At 56.7% G+C, this 19600-nt stretch overlaps 1 protein-coding gene across 1 annotated transcript in view; it reads right to left on the bottom strand.

Annotated features, from left to right (window-relative positions):
• Positions 1–258: 258 nt before the first annotated feature.
• SDC3 (syndecan 3) overlaps positions 259–19600 on the bottom strand; it is a 37889-nt gene continuing 18547 nt past the window's right edge. The window contains exons 2-5 of the mRNA XM_059037442.2: positions 9402–9519; positions 7142–7755; positions 5269–5560; positions 259–4306 (exon numbers count right to left, since the gene is read on the bottom strand). Coding sequence (XP_058893425.2) covers positions 4140–4306; positions 5269–5560; positions 7142–7723 — 1041 coding nt within the window. The 5' untranslated portion in view covers positions 7724–7755; positions 9402–9519 and the 3' untranslated portion in view covers positions 259–4139. The remainder of the gene's footprint in view (positions 4307–5268; positions 5561–7141; positions 7756–9401; positions 9520–19600) is intronic.

The raw sequence follows: 19600 nt of genomic DNA, 5'->3' as shown, positions 1-19600 counted from the left end.
CAATGCCACCGCAGTCTGGCCCCGCCCAACCGCAGCGCCCACTCAGCCTCGCCGCAGTCAGCTCCATGGCTTCCCCAACGCTCTCAACCAAGGGCAGCTTTTACCATAATGGTTCCCACAAGGGGCTGTCGGTCAATTTTCTTTGCTTGCTTCTCAATTTCTTTTAAAGGGGGATGTGGCTGAGGCCCAAATGGGACCGTTGTGGGCTGCCCCTCCCCAAATGATCTCCATGCTTATCTCACACTCTGACCACAGTGCATCATTTCAGTTTAATTTTATTTCCTCTTATAAATGGGCACAGCACAGGAAGTGTTAAAACAAACAAACAAACAAAAAAAACCATCACAGTTCCTTCACAAGGCTGGGACAGGTGAGCACCCACAGTGGGGCAGGTGCCTTGGTTTCTTTTTCCAGTCTTTTTCCACCGCTTTCTCGTATTTAAAGTTTTGGCCATGAACTCAGGACAGGTATGGTTAATAAACAGGTTATGAGGGAGACAAGGGGCAGGGAAGGCCTGGGGGAGGGAAGGATAAACTCCCCCGCCCCAGGCCGGGTTCTTGGAGGGATCTGTATAGGAGAAAGGGTGCACAGGAGGGACACTGTCTTCATGGGGCTCTCTGGAGCCACACTGCTGCCTACGAAAAATATTTACATGCATTCGCCACGCTGGGGCTGGTGCGCCGAGTTGCCTGGTGGGCACCCGGGGGATGCTGGGGCCATCAGCCCTTAGATGGCAACTCTGGGGCCCAGCCTCGGCGTCTCTGTAAATCTGTACAGTCTGTGGGCTTCTATTTACAGGCAGGAGGCCTGGGTAAGCAAGTCCAGGGTGGTGGCTGTCAGGAGAAGAAATTCAGGAGCGCCAAGTAGGCAGTGCCCAGTCCTGTCCCATGAGGCAGAGGTGTGTCTGCTCCCTGTGCCCAGGGCCCCCAGCTTGGAAGCCTGGACAGATGGCTTTGCCAACCCCAGGAGGGGCTGACCTGCCCCGCCCGGCCCCAGTGACCACCCATCTGCTTCCGAACAAGGAGACCAACCCTTCAGGGGAGGCATCCCCTCTGGCCCCCTGGGGAGACAGAGCTTGGGCTCTAGGAGTCACAGCTGAGGGGTGGCCCCAGCCCGCCTTGCACTCTCCGGCAGCTGAGGCCCCAGAAGCTGTCAAGCACACAAGTTCCCTCTTCCTTTGGAACTGGCCACATTTCCCGGCAATGCCAGGGCCCTGCAGGACACCCTCCCCAGGAGCACCGGGGTGGCTGGGGACATATTTGGGCAGGGCCTGCACGCATCACACCATGTATCCAGGCAGGGTGAGGCCTTGCACTCACACTGCACATAGGAGAGCTCCAGCTCGTCCTTTGTACCGCCCACTCTGGGATCGCTGCGCTGGACTTGGGCTAGCTGGGATGGATTTGGGCTGATCGGATGGTGTGAAACTTCATGAAGGTAAAGACCTGGACATTTTTCTTGGTTCCAGGGCTCCATGAACGAGGCCCTTGGCCTCTTCTCACAAATGCTAAGGACACAGAGAAAAGGCCAGTGCCAGGAGGCCCCAAGTTAGAAGCCAGCCCACAGAGCATGAGGAGTTAGGCCTGCTGGGGCCAGGCTGGACCCACGCAGCCCCTCTGAGCCCACTCCAGCCAGCCTACGCTCTGCTCAGCCGTCCTGTGCTCGACCCTGCAACCACCACGGGCCCCAGACCCATGCCGAGGCTGTGCGCACTGCTGGGTCTCTTATCCCAGTCCCAGCATCCCAGAGCTCCCCTGGGTGGTCCAGATCCCCTCTCCTTCTTGCTCCCTGGCTTCTCAGCCTTGGCCTGCCCAGGCCTTCTCACCAGAGCTGCTGCCCCAAGACAGCAGCCCGCCAGGAAGCAGGGTAAAGGGAGGCTGGGACTTTGGTCTCTCCTGTCCCCCAGCCCTTACACTCCAGGGATGACTGAGGCCAGGTCACCTCCAACAGATCGTGGACCCAGGAGGCCTCCCCCTACTCCTGCCCCTCAAAGAGTGGGACCAGCTAGGTTCCTCACTAGCCTCCAGGCCCTGCCAAGGGGGCCTGTGGGTCTGAAAGATGGAGCCCCAGCCTGGGAGTAGGACAGTGGAAAAGACAGGCTACAAAGCTACCTGGGACCTCACTCTCACCGCCTCAGGCACCCCTAGCCCTCACCCTGCACAAGTCTATTGCCAGCGAGTCTTGAAAAGGGAACAGAAATAAAACCCGGGCTCCTGACTTTAATCTGGGTTGTGGGCAAGGGGTGGGGGTGTGAGGCCCAGACCATCACAACTCAGACCACATCCCTTGGCTCCAAGAGGCCCCACCAAGCACAGCCCCCATAGGAGATTTGTGACCCCACATTTAAAGTATCTACATAATAGGCCCCATCTGCAAGGGTAACAGAGATGGGGGAGGCGGGCTGGGGCCTGTGACACCCCCACTCCAGCCTGCCCGCAGCCCTCGGCCTGGGGCAGTGCGTCTGGATGGGCTGCTTCCAGCTGCAGCCAGGACAACCGCCAGGTTGTCTGGCCAAATGAATGGGCAGGTGTCCACGGGAGGCCCCCAGGGGCCCAGGGGTGGGGCTGAGGTGGACCCGGCAAGGCCAAAGGGAGAGGGCGCAGAGGGCCCAGGCGCAGGGCCCACCCTCGCAGGCACTTTGGAGACTTGTGTCCTGGGAGGCAGAGTCAGACCCCAGCTCAGAGCAGGAGGGGGATGTAGGGAGCCCAGGAGCCCCACCACATGCTCCCTCCCCACTCGGGGCCTTAGGTCCTGGGGGACCCAAGCCCCCCCCCCCCAGCCCAAGGCTGAATTCCGGGAGCCAGCCTGCCTTCCTCAGCAAGTGGGGGACTTGCCCCCAAGCAAGCCCTTTGCAGGCTACAGAGGGGAGGGAAACAGGCAGGGTGAAGCCAGGCTCAGCAGGTATGCAACGTCCTGAGGGGGCTTGTGGCAATGGCCCCCACATCACACTTCACTCCAGGAAAGGCAAGTGTCCAAGTGTGAGAGCGGGGCTGTGTGGGTGAGACTGTGCATCCACGTGGGATTGCATCAGACTTGCCGGGGTCGGTGGCAACGTGGTTGGTGAGGGTGTCGTGAGGGCTGAGTGTGACAGGGCACCTCAGGGGACCCAATATGGGCTGACTGTTCTGGCCTAATGACACCCTCCCCAGTGAGCCTGAAAGCTGGAGGCAATGTGTGTGGTGTCAGGTGTATGGGTGGGTGGGGGGTAGGAGGAGTGTGGCAGAGAGGGAGGCAGGCCACACCATCACCACTGGGTAACGATGATTAGTGACTTGCATTGTCATAAGCATTTGGGGGCACGTAAGAAATGAATAAACCTCTTTGGAAGAACGTGTGTGTCTGTGACATGTCTGGACTGGCTGCGTGGTCAAGATTGCATATGATTTTGTCACTGCGTGCTTTTGTCTGTGTGTGACAATACATGTGACCATGTGAGAGATAGTGTCTGTGCAGAGTCCACTCGGCAGGAGCTTCAAGCAGCCCAGCCCCTCCTCACCAGTGGCTGCCAGAGCACTCTCGGGAAGCCAATTCCTCAGGGGCAGACCGGGAAGGAGAAGCCTGTGGGTGCATGTGCATTGGGCAAGGGTGAGGGAAAACGACCCCACAACCCCAGAGAGGCCGGGGCAATACAGGTTGGTGGTGACGGGTACTGTCTCACCCAGGCAGGGAGGGAACCTGGGACAGAAGCAAGAGGTTGCAGTGTCTCAATGATTTCAAGGGCTGAGTTTGCCAAATGCTTGTCCTGAAAACCAGCCTGAGTGCCTCTCTGCCCCCAAACGGAAACCTCAGTCAGCCCCATGGGGCCAGGTTGGGGCTTAAGCCCCACCCCTTCTTCCACCAGCCAATCAGGAGTTTCCTTCCTCCTGTCCACCTGACATGAGGTCCTAAAGCCCCAGGCTGGTGGGGGCGGACAAGTGATGAGCTCATAAGGGCACAGTCTGGAGCAGATGGCAATGCCCCCTGTCCCTTGGGGAAGAGCTGTGTGAAGCTGGCAGTCTGGGCAGACCTTGGGAGGGTGGCAGAGATGAACTGGGGCCAGGCTGTCTCCCAGGCCCAGTCCCAGGGTGGGACTGGTGGCTCCGGGCCAGGGAGTAGGCGCAGGGGTGGCGCTGAGGCTACAGGGAGGCACTCTGGCTCCGCTAGGCGTAGAACTCCTCTTGCTTGTCGGGCTTCTGGTATGTGACGCTCGCCTGTTTGGGCTCCTCCAGCGTGTAGCTGCCCTCGTCCTTCTTCTTCATGCGGTAGATGAGCAGTGTGACCAGGAAGGCGGCAAAGAGGGCGCCCACCACCCCGCCCACAATCACAGCTGTGGAGGAAGAGGGCAGAGGTCAAGAGCCAGAGGCAGGGTGGGATGAGCTTAGAGCCTAAGGAGAGGGCAGAGGGCCCTGGGGGATGGGGGCAAGAGTTGGGAGAGGGCTGGGAATCTCGAACCTGAGACCAGAGTTGGAGTGAAGTTTGGAGTCAATGCTAAAACACCAGCACTGGCTGCCATTTACAGCCCTCACTGCAGCCTGGCACTGTTCTAATCACCTGTTCTCATCACACGAATGCATGGAATCTTCAACAGTGCTATGAGGGAGGTGCTGTGCTACGGTCCTCATCAAATGTAAGATGCCATCAATCAGAAGACGCTCCAGTATTTTATATACCCTTAGGATGGAAAAATCTCTGCCATCTAAACTAGGGCACATCCCAACTGCAGAAGGATTAACATATGAACAGATGTGCACTTATAATTGATTAAATGCAAAATGATTATCCCCATTCCACAGATGAGGAGAAGGGAGCCTGGAAAGGTGAAGCACCTGCCCGAGGCCACACCGCTCCTAAGTGGGGAGCAGCGCTTGGACCATGAATCCAGAGACTCTTCAGGAGACAAGGCCAAGGGCAGGTCCTCAGGGCTAGCATCGAGGGTGGGAGCAGATCAAACCAAGGATGTGACCAGGGATTAGGATCCAGAGGTTGCGGTCCAGGAGGGGTGAATCAGCATGGTCCAGGGAAGCAGGGGTCAAGGGCAGAGTCTGAGGAGGGGTCAGAGGGTGCTGAGGAAAGTGCTGGAGGTAGGATGGAGGTCAGACCCTGGGATAAGGAAGGTCAGAAGAGGAACCAGAGGGTACGTCCTGGGGTCCCCGAGTCCCCAGCTTTCCCTTCCTAGGAAACTAGGCTCCTAGGAAACCCACACCCTACCCTCCCTCCTGGGTTCCTAGAGGGCAAACTGAAGCCCCACCAGCTGCCCCCTCCGGGGTCCTCCCAGGCCCCAAGTCTCACCTACGAGCACTTCCTTCCGCTCCAGGATGCTCTTCTGGGGCAGCTGAGCCGCCGAGCTGCCCGAGTCGATGGCATTGTCCAGGAGGCCAGGGCCTGGGCGGGCACCCTTGGGCAGCGTCCCAGGTGGAGGTGACGGCTTGGCTGCGGCCCCACCCACAGCCACCACCTCATTGGCTGTGTCTGGCTGTGTGGTCTCTTCCTCCGGCAGCTCAAAGTCCCCACTGGGTCCCCCGCTCACTGGCACCTCTGGCTCATCCCGGATCGTGGTCAGGAAGAACTCTGGAGTTGGGGTCTGTAGAGAGGGTAGCATGAGCCCAGGAGCCAGGCCACAGTGCAGCCATACACACATGCACACAAGCCCACCGTCACCACGCCACTTCCCTGGTGGGGCTGGCACTCAGTAAGCATGCACCATGTGCCAGGCCCTGTGCTAAATAAGCACATCATGGGCATTTTATCCTCACATCCTCATAAAGGAGGCACTATTACCCCTAATTCATAGAGCAGGAAATAGGCCCAGAGAGGTTAAATGACTTGCCCAAGGACACACAGCTAGTAAGTGGCAGAAGCAGAACTAAAATCCAGATCTATACACCTCCAGAATCTGTGTTCCTAACCACTATACTACACTGCCTCTATTCTCACCCTGGGCACATCCCGGTCCCCATCCCATCTCCATTACTTCCTTCTCCAGCTGCCTTTCTAACAATCCTTAGGGGGTTCCTACCAGGGACTGCTGCTTGGGGACAGCTGGGTGTAGCTCTTAAGTACATGGGCTTGATCCTGGATCCATGTGCCTAGGGCAGGTGTGAGTCCCTTAGCCTGAAGGTCAGTCTAAGAGCACCACAAATCTCAATGGATCCCACCACACGGAGGCAGGACCAGAGTCGGGATCATGGCAGGGATGTAGCTGCTTCACAAGTGGGCATGGAGAGCGTGGGTCTGGTGTCCAGGCCGAGGAAAGGCCGTGAGCAGAGGCTGCACCAGCAACCTGGTCTCAGTGCCCCAGCACTGCCCCCCCCTGCCTGCCTGGCCAAGCACCTGTGAAACACCAGGTTGTCCCGACTGCTCAGAGGACAAATCCTGACTCTGCCATTGCTGCCTGTGAAGCCTTGGAAAGGGGCCTCACCTTTAAGGGAGGATGACGGCAGTGCCACCCCGTGGGGTGAGTGTGAGGGTGAGAGGAGATGGCACAGGTAATGTGTTCAGCACTGAGCCTGCCACCCAGGCAGCACTCCACGAATGTAAGCTGCAGTATTCCTCTCACACAGCCCCACTCTTAATCCCCCTCCGATGGATAATAACAATAACAACGAGGATGATAACAAAAGTGAAACTTTTAGCTTACTCACTATTGCCAGGCACTGTTCTAAGCACTTTGGATATGTCAGGAAACTTAATTCTCACAACCCTATGATCTGCATTCTATTATTTTCTCCTTTTCACAGATAAGGAAACAAAGGTATAAAAAGGATCAGTGACTTCCTGAAGGCACATGGCAGTGGAAGAATTCCAATCCAGGCTGCAAGGCTCCTGAGTCTGTGCTTTTAATCAGAACACGCAGGCCCCTGGCCCCTCCCCACATCAACACTCCCATTCACCCAGCTCCTTCCCCATTGATGTCTTGTCCTAACATCCAAAGACCCAGGCCTGGTCCCTCTTCCATCCCCATCCATCTCAATCTCTGTCCTCGTCCTGTAACTCACCCCCAGCCTTGGCCCTCCGGCCTCATGCCTATCTTACCCTCCCCATCCCTGTCTGGCTCATCTCCAGAACCTCCTAGATCTCACCCCTGCCCAGCTCCGTCCTCCCTCCCCAGGCCCTGACCCACCCTCCTCTGCTCTGATTCCCTGTCCTCTCCCCACCCGCTCACCTGAGCCACCTCCGTGGGTCCAGGGGCAGTGGTCCCCAGGGGCAGGGTGCTCTTCTCAGGGATGTCAGGCTCCTGGGTGGTAGCTGGCCTGGGAAGGGCCCTTGGTCTGGAGGTAGCTGTGTTGACCAGCCTGGGTGTTGGGGCCTCTGTGTCCAAGACAGCCACTGTGGTGGGAGGTGAGGGTACCGCTGGGGTGGTGGCCCGGGCTGTGGCTGCCGTGGTCAGCGGAAGAGGCAGAAGCCTCCGTATGCCGGTGGTCCTTACGATGGAGGTGGTGGCCGTGGAAGGGGGTGCTGCAGGGATGCTGGGGGCGACGGTGGCCACTGTGGTGGGCACTGTGGCCACAGCTGGGGTCCCTGTGGTTGTGGCAGCAGTGGTTGCCGTAGGAGTGGAGATGGTGGTGGCTCTCTGGCTGGGCTCTTCTGGGACCTCTGTCACCAATGGGGAGCTGGTGGCTGGCTCTGGGGTGGGGCGCTCAGAGGGGAGCTCTTCAAACGGGGTGCCCACAGGCTGGATGTCCATGGTGGGCAGCACCACAGGTGTGGTGGACACTGCCAGGGCCACATCTGGGCTGAACCGCATGGCTGTCTCGATGCCCGACTCCTGCTCGAAGTCTGGAGGGTGAGGGGGAGAGGAGAGAGCTAGGGAGCTGGGTGATTTGCGGGGCATGAGGATCCCAGGTAAGCAATGGCCATCAAGATGGGGGGCTCCCAACCCTCACACTTTGCATAATTTTCCCAGGACAAGATGAGGGAAAGGAGGAAGGCACAATGTAGCCAATGGTTACCAGTTGGCTGATAGCTAGTGAATGTTCCCCAAGTCTTCTCTGCCTAGCCAAAAATTCTAAGGGACCACCTCCTCCAGGAAGTCTTCCCTGACTATTCTAGCCCACCGAGCCTGGAGCTTCCAGCAGGTTGAATCCAGGCAGTGGCTACTCAGGCCCTACTGGCTGCAAATCTTGCTGGAGGTTGCAGGGAGGGGGGGAGGAGGGGAGTGGCATTCTGGGAAGAGTCAGACACGGGTACAACCTACATGAACACACATGGTGGGTAAACTAAGGCTCCCCCAGAGGCACAGGCAGAGAGGAAGAGGAAGAACAAGCCTCTCCCACAGGGGATGCTTGAGCACTCCGGACTCCAAGCCAGGACAAGTGAAGGGAGGGCCTTGGGAGAAAATGAGGAGAGAGAGAGAGAGAGAGAGAGAGAGAGAGAGAGAGAGGAGAGAGAGACGCCACAGCAGCTCCCAGGGGGGCCTGAACTAGGCAGAGGAGGGGGTGGGGAGGAGCCAGGGAGGTTTGGAAGTAGAGATGTGACCCATCGGGATGGATTTCATGAAGATTAACTCACAAGAGGCTTACAGGAGTGGGCTAAAGTGGGAAGACTAGAGGCAAGGAGCTGTAGGTCGCCAGTTCCAAAGCGCACAGACCCCCACCATCCGTTAGGCTCGTCCTGCCCCCTCAGGGGGCCCAATCTCAACACACATCCCTTTTTACTACCATTTTTAGAGCTCCTTCTCTGTGCCAGACCCTGATGTCTTAAACTGAAGCCTTCCAGAGGCTCTGAGAAGGAGGCATATTTATCACCATTCACAGACAAGAATAGACTGAGAGAGGGAAAACGGCTAGAGGTGGCACAGCTATTTAGTAGCGAAACTGGGATTCGAACTCAGTGTGACTCCCTGATCTCACGCTACTCTATTGGCCTTTCTGGGCGGGGCCCCGGAACTGGGTTGTCCCAGGCACCACTGGAGGCACCTACCGTTTTCCATCACTGCCCTAACCCTGCCCTTGGCCACTGCTGATTGGACAGAAGGGGGCCACCTGACCTAAGCTGAGCCAATCAAATGGCCTCTGCTGGGGATGGGCCACTGCAACTGAAAAGGGGCTACTGAGTTCCTCCAAGTGGTCACAACAGTACTGAAAACTGGGTTACTGAGGGGCATCTGTGTTCCCTGACAGAGGCCAGAGGTCTGCAGGGGACCCAAGCAGTGCACAGAGAGATGCAGAGACAGAAGCAGTGGGGAGCTGGGAGTGCTAGGCTCTGAGGCCTCAAGGCCCTGGTTCCACCCCAGGAAGAGTGGCCTGCCCTTCCTGTGCTTGAGGTCCATGAGCTCCCCCTGCCTGACCGCCCCCTCCCCTACCCCACCGTTCAACTGAGCCTGCGAGGGTTCCTCTTCCTTGCCATCACAGCCTCGGATGGGGCACTGGAGGCAGACTGGCATTGCTGACACAACATGCAGGGAAAGGGAAGGCGGTACTTACAGCCCGAGCCCGACCCGGAGTACAGGTCATCCAGCTCATCATCGGGGAAGGAGTCATCGTCCCCAGAGCCCTCAAGGTCCACGGGCCTCTCGAAGTTCTCACTGCGCCAGCGCTGAGCCTAGAGAGGGCAGAGTCGGGCACAGGGCTCAGCACCTGAGGCCAGCAGCCGGGACATGCCCAGAGGAACCACAGACACTGTCATGGGTCAAGTGACAGTGGAGGGACAGCATCAGATGTGGCCTCCACAGGGGTAAACAGAGAGCCGAGGTAAGCCGCATTACCACTTCCTGCCTTGTTGGGTTGCTGTGAGCGTGCAGCACGCTGATACGTGCTGAGCGCACCTCAAGGCAGCAGGTTCTCAGCCCGGTTAGCATTACCCTCGGTGCGGCCAGCACCATCTGCCCCCTTCCACCGCAGAGAGGAGGGAGGCCCCATTGCCCCAGGTCACCAGAGAGCATGTGATATGATAAGATTCAGACTCTGCTAGGGACCCAAAGTCTCACACCTCAAAATCCCAAAGGTAGGGCAATTAGTCCCATTAGATAGACATGGGTGCTGAGGAGGTTTGGGGCTCTGGGAGGGAAGTACCTTGGATAGGTGGGGGAGGGAGAGAAGGGAGTGGGCTCCAGCCCTGGCCCTGGGTCCTCCCCAAAACAAAGTCAGCCTCCCTGTCTACACTCCCCCCAAAGTATCTCAATGCCGAGAGTCAGCTCAGGGCACGGTTGCCACTTTCACTTCTGCCAAGGGTCTCCTGAGAGTTTTCAGGGGTGAGAGGGGCTTCTCCCAGGGTCCTGCTCTCCAGACCCAAGACTCCCCGCCAAATCAGAACCTGGGAAGGCCAGGCGCTGTGGCTCCTGGGCCTGGACCATCCCTCCCCACTGCAACCCCGGGCTGAGAGCCAGTACTAAGGACATCCAAGACAGGAGCGAAAACCCCCAACCACGCTTTTGACCCTGGACCCAGACTGGGCCCAGCCACAGTCCCTGCCCCCTGAGAGCTTACAGAGAAAGATGACCTGGTGCTCAGATCTAAAGGATTAGCACTTGGATCTTAAGCAACTGAAATAGAGAGAGAAAGGCATCTCAAGCAGAGATAACAGAATAAGCAAAAGTTCCGAGGTGGGGAAGTACAGCCTATGCCACCAGAGCTGGGACTGACAGCCTCATCCAGGGTCCCTCGGAACCCCTGCAATCACTGGATTCCTACCACCAGGCCCCTGTCTGTTCCTGGAACACGCCTGGTCTCTCCCGCCTCTTTCACTCACGCTGTTCCCTCCAAGAGAACACCCTTCCTTCCCATCCCCTTATCCTCCAACTTCCCTCCAGCTAAGTCCTGCTCCCCATCGCTTCTTCGGAGAAGCCCTCCTACTTTTTTTAAATTTTATTTATTTAGTTGCTGTACGCGGGCCTCTCACTGTCGTGGCCTCTCCCGTTGCGGAGCACAGGCTCCAGACGCGCAGGCTCAGCGGCCACGGCTCACGGGCCCAGCCGACTCCGTGGCACGTGGGATCCTCCCGGACCGGGGCACGAACCCGCGTCCCCTGCATCGGCAGGCGGACTCTCAACCACTGCGCCACCAGGGAAGCCCCTAAGCCCTCCTACTTTGATCTTTCAGAGCATCCTGTGCTTCTGAATTCACAACTACCACTACTTGTGAGCTGTGCTGGCTTGGGTATATACTTTTTCTGTGACTGTTCCCACCCCCACTAAACTACACCTCGATGGAGGCAGGACCGTGTCAGACACACAGTAGGTATCAGGAAGTATCTGTTAGGGAACAGGTTTGGAGTTGGAGGATGTAATTCCGGGGCAGGGGTGGGGCAGGGACAGGCCAGAGTTTGGGGAAGCTCCATGACAGGCTCTCAGTGCTTGGCTGGTGACTTTTATCTTGGAAACTGGTCATGTTTTATCCTGACTGCACATCAGGATATTGTGAAAACAGAACCTGGCGGTTCAGCAGGTCTGAGGTGGAGTCTGAGTATCACTACTGTTTGACGACATGGGGAGCCATAGAAGGTATGTGAGCAGGAGAGGGGCTGGATTGGCACTGCTATCTGTGCTCAGACTCTCACACTCCCACCCCTGACAGGCCCCCTTCTGGACTTCCTATGGAGCTAGAGAGAGGATCCCAACCCTGGCTTCTGGGCCCGAGCCTCGACCACCTGCTCCAAAGCCCTACACAGGCCACACAGGGCAGGAGGCCAGGGCAGGGAGCCAGGAGGTTCCCCCCACCATACCCGTTACCACACACACACACGCACACACACAGTCTCAAAATAATGAATTAATCAGTATTTACTTGCTACCAGTGAGTCATGGAGTGGAACAATTAGAGTAATTGCTCTGTGACTAATTGCTGGGTCTTCCTCCGTTTTAGACATTTCAGGAGCTCAGAGCAGCTACCATCCAACCTTCCCCAGATCCCATCTCTGCTCCCACTTCTCAGAAGAACAAATCCCCAGGACCTGAGGTGAGGGGGCCAGAAGCTCCCACACTAGCAGCCTCTACCACCTGGGCCAGCTAAGCTGGGGTCCCTTGGAGACTTTCTGCTCCATTCTTAGGCAAGTAGTCTGAAGCCAGAGACGTGAAGCAGGATGGAGACTGAGCAGGGACGGGGCTCAGACTGACTTTCCTGAGCAGGTCCATCTTCACTGTCTCTCCATCCTTCCAGGCAGCCCAGGGAAGGCTGGAAGCCCTTTAGCTGGGAGGAGGGGTTCTAAGAAGTCTGTGGTCCCGGGGAACCCCAAACTGGGGTAAAAGTGGGGGCCAAAATGGGGTGTCCTCATGATTCCACAGTGACCAGCCCCTAACACCCTGCAAAGCCACACAGGCCCTTGAAATGACACACCCAGAGACATAGAAAGAACACATACAGACACACCCTGACACACACTCACCTAAAGGCAGAGAGAGGCACCGTGTGTTGGCATATGCCTTTGGGTGCAAACACGCACATGCATGGGGGCAGGCACTAGATGGGGGCACACACTGTGCAGCTCTGAGGCTCAGAGACAAGTATGGAACCTCCTGTGAACCCATCAGCCTCCACTCAGGTAGCTCTCACCTAGATACTATTCATTCCTAGCTCAGTAGCCATCGGCATGACAACCGTTACCATGACAACCATCTCCTCCACGCTAAGGACCAGGAGCTCCAGATCCCCACAGAGATGGGGGGGGTGGGCAGGAAAGGGAGAGATCATAGAAGAACAGAGAGAATGATGGGGGTGGGGGGAGACACTGGATGGAGACAGAGATGCAAGGACAGAGGGAAACCAGGAGGTCAGAGGGGTGGTGTGGGGGGACAGGGAGGAGGGAGTGGAGGGAGGACTGGGTGTGCGAGAGAAAGGGAAGGCAAGAGTGGGAAGCTGAGGGAGAGAATTCTCTCACATCTTAATTTAGCCTCACGCTCATCAGACAAAGCTGGGGAAGGGGCCACCTCAGTGATTTTCCAAACCTACATCCAAGAGAACATTCTTTCCAAATAATAAGCAGCCCCCCAGATGGGGTAGAAGGGGTGATGGCCAACAATCCAGTCACCCCTGAGCTCACCCTGGGAAACTTAACACAGGGACACCTGAGACCTGGGGGGCGGGGGATGGGGTGCATGATGCCATCTTGCCCAGCCCCCCCCCAAGTCTACTAAGTGCCAGCTGTACCCCTCCCTGGGGGACCAGGGCTCACGGGGCCCTCCCAGGAACACTACAGGGGCGCTGGAAGCTGCAGCTACCAGGGCTACAGAGAGGAGAGAGGAGAGAGGAGAGAGACGGGGGGTGGGGAACTGAGCCTGGGAGGCAGCAGGGAAAGCCTCAGAAGTCACAAATGCCAGAGGAGGATGGTGAAAACAGCCTTTGACCCCCAAACGACCTCTCTATTTGCATAATTCCGCACATAATTAGCATAATTATCCTTGCCATTCCCTTAAAGGAGAACTGAACTCAAATGCCAGCCTCCCCCACCCTCAACTGTGCCCCCTCCAGGTAAACCACACACCCTCCCATGCCTGATAAACACATCTGCACACCCAACTCAAGCGTGCGCGCGCACACGCGCACACACAAACCAGCACAGACGCATACACAGTCATGATCCACATTTACTGACCCTAACCTGTGTACCCACCACAACTCACAGACAACAGCCTGGCACGTACCACCGTGAGCTCACCCGTTTACCGCCTCTCCAGATGAACACACAGACACACAGCTGCACCCCTCTCCTCACCTAACACACCCCACACAACGTCCGTGGGTTGAGGCACACACCAACCCTCCCCACGTCCAAGCATGCCCCCTGAGTCACATATCACTGCCCACATTCCCCATGGCAGCGACACCCTCGGACTCTGACAAAAACCTCACAACCTGTAAACAATCTTTTCTCACCCTCACATCCCCACACGCCCCACACAGCCCACTGCGAAGGCCCTGCAAATTCTGCTTTCTGCCACCACCAGTCCTGGCTGCGACACCCAGCCGGAGGCTCCCCCAGAGGTGGGTGAAGGTCTGGGCTCCCCCGGGGAGCTACTGAGGGTCCTCAGGGGGTTATAGAGGCCTCTGCCCACCACTATGGAGGCCCTGTCCTAGGTCAGGCACTGGAAGAACTCTTACCTGCGCCACCACCTTCAACCATCACAGCCTCCCAGGATTTTATTATCCCCACTTCACAGATGCAGGCACTGAGGCTGGGGTTTAGAGCTGAGACATGAGCACGGATACTTAGCCTCTGGAACCCTTGCTCCGAACACTCCAGGGTAGCCCCAAATCTGCTGCTCATCTGGGGTTCCAACACCTGTGACCCACAGTCCCTGGACATCCTCAGCTCAAAACTACCACCCCTCCACCCTCGCACACCATACACACACCGGCACACGGCAAATACCCCAAATGCTCCCAAATACCCACTCCTGCTCCCCACATGCTCCACCCATGCGTCCCTGAAAAAGCACCCACTGCACCATACATATGCCCCATCTCAGACACCCACCAACAGGCCCCTAACACCTGCATCCCACTCCCCTCCACACATGCACACCATGCACACACACCATGCACACTTTCCCTCTGGGGTATGTACAAGCACACCTACAATGCCGGGGTGAGACATGGCACCTTGCCCAATGGTCTGGCGCACCCCCTGCCATTTTTCCTCACTGCCCCCTTGCCACCATCCTACCTTGAGCTGACCCACAGCCTTGACCCAAAGAAGTACCTCAGGCTCTCTGACTTGATGGGACCAGCAGTGACCAGAGCTGCCTGCCACCCGCCCGCCCCCACCCCTACCGGATCCTCTCCATAGTTTTAGAAATGCTGGGATGGGTGGGTAACTTCCACTGCCATCCCTCTCCAGTGGGGTTGGGTGGGGGGGATGTGTTCAGGTAGAAAGGCAGGGCATCTCCCTCCTCTGGCCCCCAGCCTCCTTCCAAGCCCTCCTTGGAGACCAGAAGTCTGGGGTCTTTCATGCCCAGCTCCCTCCACCTGCCCCCACCCCCATCATGAGCCTTCCCAGAGAAACAGGATAACACAGAGGTTAAAGCCAGAATGAATCAGCTCCTCCCCTCACTACCCATTGGACATCAGGCAAGCCACTGAGTCTCTTGGCACCTCAGTTTTCTCACCTGTAAAATGGGCATGTTAATAACAGTATGTGACTCATAGGCGTGCCATGAGGATCAAATAAGATCATGCAGGTAACGGGCTGAGCACAGAACCCAACACTGCGAGCTGAATAAATAAATGTAGCTGTGATTATTGTTAGGTACATGTTAATATTTCCATTATGAATTCTGAAGATTTTATCTCATGTAAGCCTCACCAACCTCCTGAGGGGAGTAGAATCAGCATGATTACACCCATGCTGCAGATGAGGCTATTAATGCCCAGAGAGCCTGAGTGGCATTTCCAAGGCCACAGAGCAGGGGAGAATGCAGAGAGAGAAAAAAGGAGAGGTTGGATGCGGGCAAAGGAAGGGTGAGCTACAGAAACAGGCACGGACACACAAATTAGGTCAGCTGTAGGTGGGCCAGGAGCCCAGCACCCTGTGCAGTGCTAATCATGCTGCAAAAACTAAGAATAAAATCAAGTATAATTAATTCTGCCCGAGCTTCCTTCCTCACATTAGCCAGTCTCAGGCTCCACTCTCCTGGTGAGTGGAGGCATTGTGAGCAGGGGCTGGGAGCCCAGCTTCAGGTTCAAGTCTTGGGTTCAAGTCCAGCTCTGCTTACTTGCTGGGTGACTCTGGGCAAGTTACTCAACCTCTCTGAGCCTCTGTTTGGTTAAACAATGATATACTCTTCACGGAGCTGTCGTGAGAATCAAGTAAGATGATGCACCAAAAGCACTCCTGCTGCCCAGCACACGGCCGGCACTCAATAACCATTCGGTGGTCTTACCGTGGCACATTTTTCTCACTTTCAGGCCCGCGTGATGACTGAGTTCAGCTCTCCCTTCTTACAGATGTGGAAATGGAGGCTCCGAGAGGGGATAAGAGGGGCAGGTGGTGGGGAATTAGCCTGCCAAGCAGCACTCAGAAAGGTAAAGTGATTTGTCCAACGACACACGGTGACTTAACACTAGCTCCCAGAAGCAGGGCGGTCTCAGCAGAGCCCTCTGGATCCCCACAGGCTCCATCCCCACCAGCCCCCGTCCCCAAAAGGCCCTCAGTCCTGTGAGAACTCAGTGCCCCTCACGCTCACCAGCTCCAACCCGGAGACCCAGCGCATCACCACAGGAATGTGGGCCCGGGCCAGGCTCTGGGCAGCAGGACAGCCAGGGGGGGCTACACAATGGAGAGCCTGGACCGGGAAGGGGGACGCTTCAGTCTCCACTCCCTACCCGTCCACAGCTGCCCTGGCTGGGAACCTAGTCCCTGCCACATTCACTGGCTACGGGGGCGGGGGGGGGCAGGGGGGTGAGGGGCACGAAGGCTGCATCTGCCAGGAAGGGGCCACGGAGCCCAAGTCCCAGAGAGCAGAGAGGTCTGGAGGAGGAGCAGGGGGAGGAAGGGCTGAGAAGGCCCACTTGACAGAGCCCCCCCCCCAACACACAAAATAATCAGCAAAGCCCAGACACACACACTGTCACCGACTCACCCTCCCACCACCCTTATTCCAAATACCCACCCCCAGACCGCCCACAAGGGCAACTGAGAGGGCAGGAAATACCCCTCTGGGTCCATCCCACCTCAGCCAACTGCTCTGCAAGAGATATCCTGACAGCAGAGCCCTCCCTACCCCACACCCGTACTCCATCAGCTCCAGCCCACCACCTCCATCACCTTCGCCACTACCCACCCCTGTGCTCCCACTATCCTCTCCAGAACCCCCTTCCCCATGGTGGCACTGCTCTCATCAACACAGGACAAGCGAGCTAGCAGCATCCCGGCTCAGGAGGCCGCAGCCTCCCAGACCCAGACAAGCCCCCTGCCCCTTTCTCTTCACTTCCCTTGCCCCACTGGGAAATGAACCGGGTTGTTAGCTTGGTGCTCTAAGTGCCTTGCTGATTTGGACACTCTGGGTGTCCAAGAATTCAGCCCTCAGGTCAAAGAGAGCCAGGGCAGTGTTATTTACAAGAGAGAAAAAGGGGAAATAACCTACATTCCCCATATCACACGACTAGTTAAATAACTCAGGGCACAGCCACAACATGGAATATTATGCAGCTATCAAGAACTGTGTTTTCACAAATCCACACTAAGTCATTAAAAGGCATAAATGCATACGAAAGGCTGTTTTTTTTTTACTTGTTTCAAAGAATATGCAAGGACAGGGGAAAATGTACACTCTGGTTGTCAAGAGGCAATGCAGCACAGCTGTTGATAGGATCATACAAACAGTTCTGTCTCTCAATACCTGGGTGACCTTGGACAGGTATTTAACTCTCTCAGCCTGGTTTTCCCGGTAAACAAAGATAACAATAGCCACCTCGTGCGGTTCACTGTAGGAGACTTCGGGTGCCCACACATTAATGAACTGCTCCATAAATGTTGGCTGTTAATACTATTATCATCATTAAGTTAAAAAATAGATTATAAAAAAAAATACATAGAACTTGATCCTGTTTTAATGAACTCAATACCAAAGTGTATTTCTAAACACTGAATTCTAAGGCTAAAGGTTCCCAGAGGCTCTCTCTGGGTGGTGGGATTACAGGTAGTTTTTCATTTTTTACTTGGGACCTGTTTGTATTTTCCAAACTTTCTACAATAAACTCAAGAGTACTTTTGTTATGAGAACTAGCGCGCTCTTTCTGAGCCCCCACGCCCGCCGTGCCCTGGTCTCTGAAACCCCTTGGCGCCTTGCTTCTGCTGAGACCCCACTGGGGCTGGTCGTGAGTTTTGAGCAAACAGAGGAGCCGGCAGGAAGGAAATGAACACAAAAGCCTCCAAGGGAGCTGGCAGGCCCGGTGGCCCGGAGCCTACGTAGCTGCACCTCACTGCAGACTGGCTGGCTTAGCAGAGCCCGGCTCCCTCCCCCAGCATTCACCGGCTGGCCGCCACGGTTGGCTTACAGCGCCCAGACACCTCGCCCACGGGCCACCCGCCAGCTTCTTCCATCAGCCTAGTTCCCGGCCCACCAGCCCCGACGGCCCCAGCCAGGGTGCAGGCTGGCCACCCTACAGCTTCTCACCCTTGTCACCTATACCTGGACAGAGGATGGCAGCCCAATCCTGGGAAAACCAGCCCTCTCCTCAACACGGGGCTGGGGCATCCCCCACCCCACCCCCGGCCCTCCACTGTCACTGCTCCATCCAACCCAGCCACCTTTCCTTTAGCATCACCCTCCCGGCCACTCTGACTCACACTGCTCATTTATTCCAGCCCCCAAGGCTGTGTCTGAGAGCAAGACCACCCACTGAGGCCCCCAGCTGCCCAGCCCCCATGCTCCTCCCACACTGAAGCCTTTATGGATTCCTTCCAGGCCTTGCACATGCTGTTCCTGCTTCCTGAACACCCTTCCACATCCCTGCCTGACCAGCACCTACTCCACCAGAAAGTCAGTACAAGCGATCTCTATTAAGCACCTACTGTGTACCAGGCACTATTCTAGACACCCGGTGACCCAGTCAGCAAGACAGGGATGTGCTCAGGAAGCTCAGGCAGCTCAAACATTGCTTCCCCTGTGAGGCTGCCGCACGCCAACCACCCGCCTGTTCCGAAGTCCCTTCTTGGGGACTCTGCCTCCACCGTGTTGTCATTTACTGGGGAAGGAGGGGCCACCAACCACCTCCCGTCACTCCAGCGGGCCCCTTCTACCAGATTCTCATGGAATGCACTTGGCCACCCTGGGAAGCAGGTACTACTGTCCCCATCTACAGATGAGGAGACCGAGGAGACTGTTAAGGCACCAGTGGGGACACAGCAGGATTTTTTTTTTTTGTAGAAGGCCTGGGGCCCTTATTCCCTGACCATGAACAACCGTTACAGCCCCCACAGAGGGAGCACTCACTATATGCACATGTCCCATTTCTCTTCACAAACATCTTGCTGGTGAGGGATTACTGTCCCCATTTCACAGATGGGCAAACCAAAGTTCAGAGAGGTGAAGCAACTGGCCCAAAGTCACACAGCAATGGAGCCAGATTTGAACCCCTGGATTAGCAGAATCCTAAGGACCATGCTCTGCATACTGTAGCACACACCCACTCCCAGTCCTCACCAGTCTCCCCCACCAGGAATTTCCTCAAGGGGGGCGGGTGGCAGCTTCAGAGTCTACACACCACCACCCCACCCTCTCCAGCACCCTGCACAGAGACAGACACAGAGATGGACTGTCTGGGAATGAGAAGAAATGAAAGACAAGCCCTGTTCCCATGACAGGTGGCCCGGTTCTGCTGAGCAGCCCCACCCACCACCCCATGACTCACCAGCAGGTGCCCCTGGGATTGAGTCTCCAGGCTCTGCGACCATCCCTGCCAACGGACTTGGCAAGGGCCCACGTTTCCCAGAACAACCCAGTGTGGGGTTAGATGTTCTGGTCCTGGCTTCCAGAGAGCTCTGGTCAAGTTCCTTCACCTCACTGGGCCTCAGTTTGCCCACCTATGAAATGGGAATGATGATTCGCAACACACCAAGACACCATCTGTGAGTTGTTTTTAGGCTGAGCAGTTATTAGTAAGTGCTGGGGCGTGACTTGGTGTCCCTACTCAAAGCTGACCTCCTCAGAGAGGCCCTCTCTGACCACCAAATCCGTCCACGTGACCTC

This window comes from Kogia breviceps, chromosome 1, assembly GCF_026419965.1.
Source record: "Kogia breviceps isolate mKogBre1 chromosome 1, mKogBre1 haplotype 1, whole genome shotgun sequence".
In the NCBI taxonomy this organism is placed as follows: domain Eukaryota; kingdom Metazoa; phylum Chordata; class Mammalia; order Artiodactyla; family Physeteridae; genus Kogia; species Kogia breviceps.
This window is presented reverse-complemented; position numbering and strand designations above follow the sequence as displayed.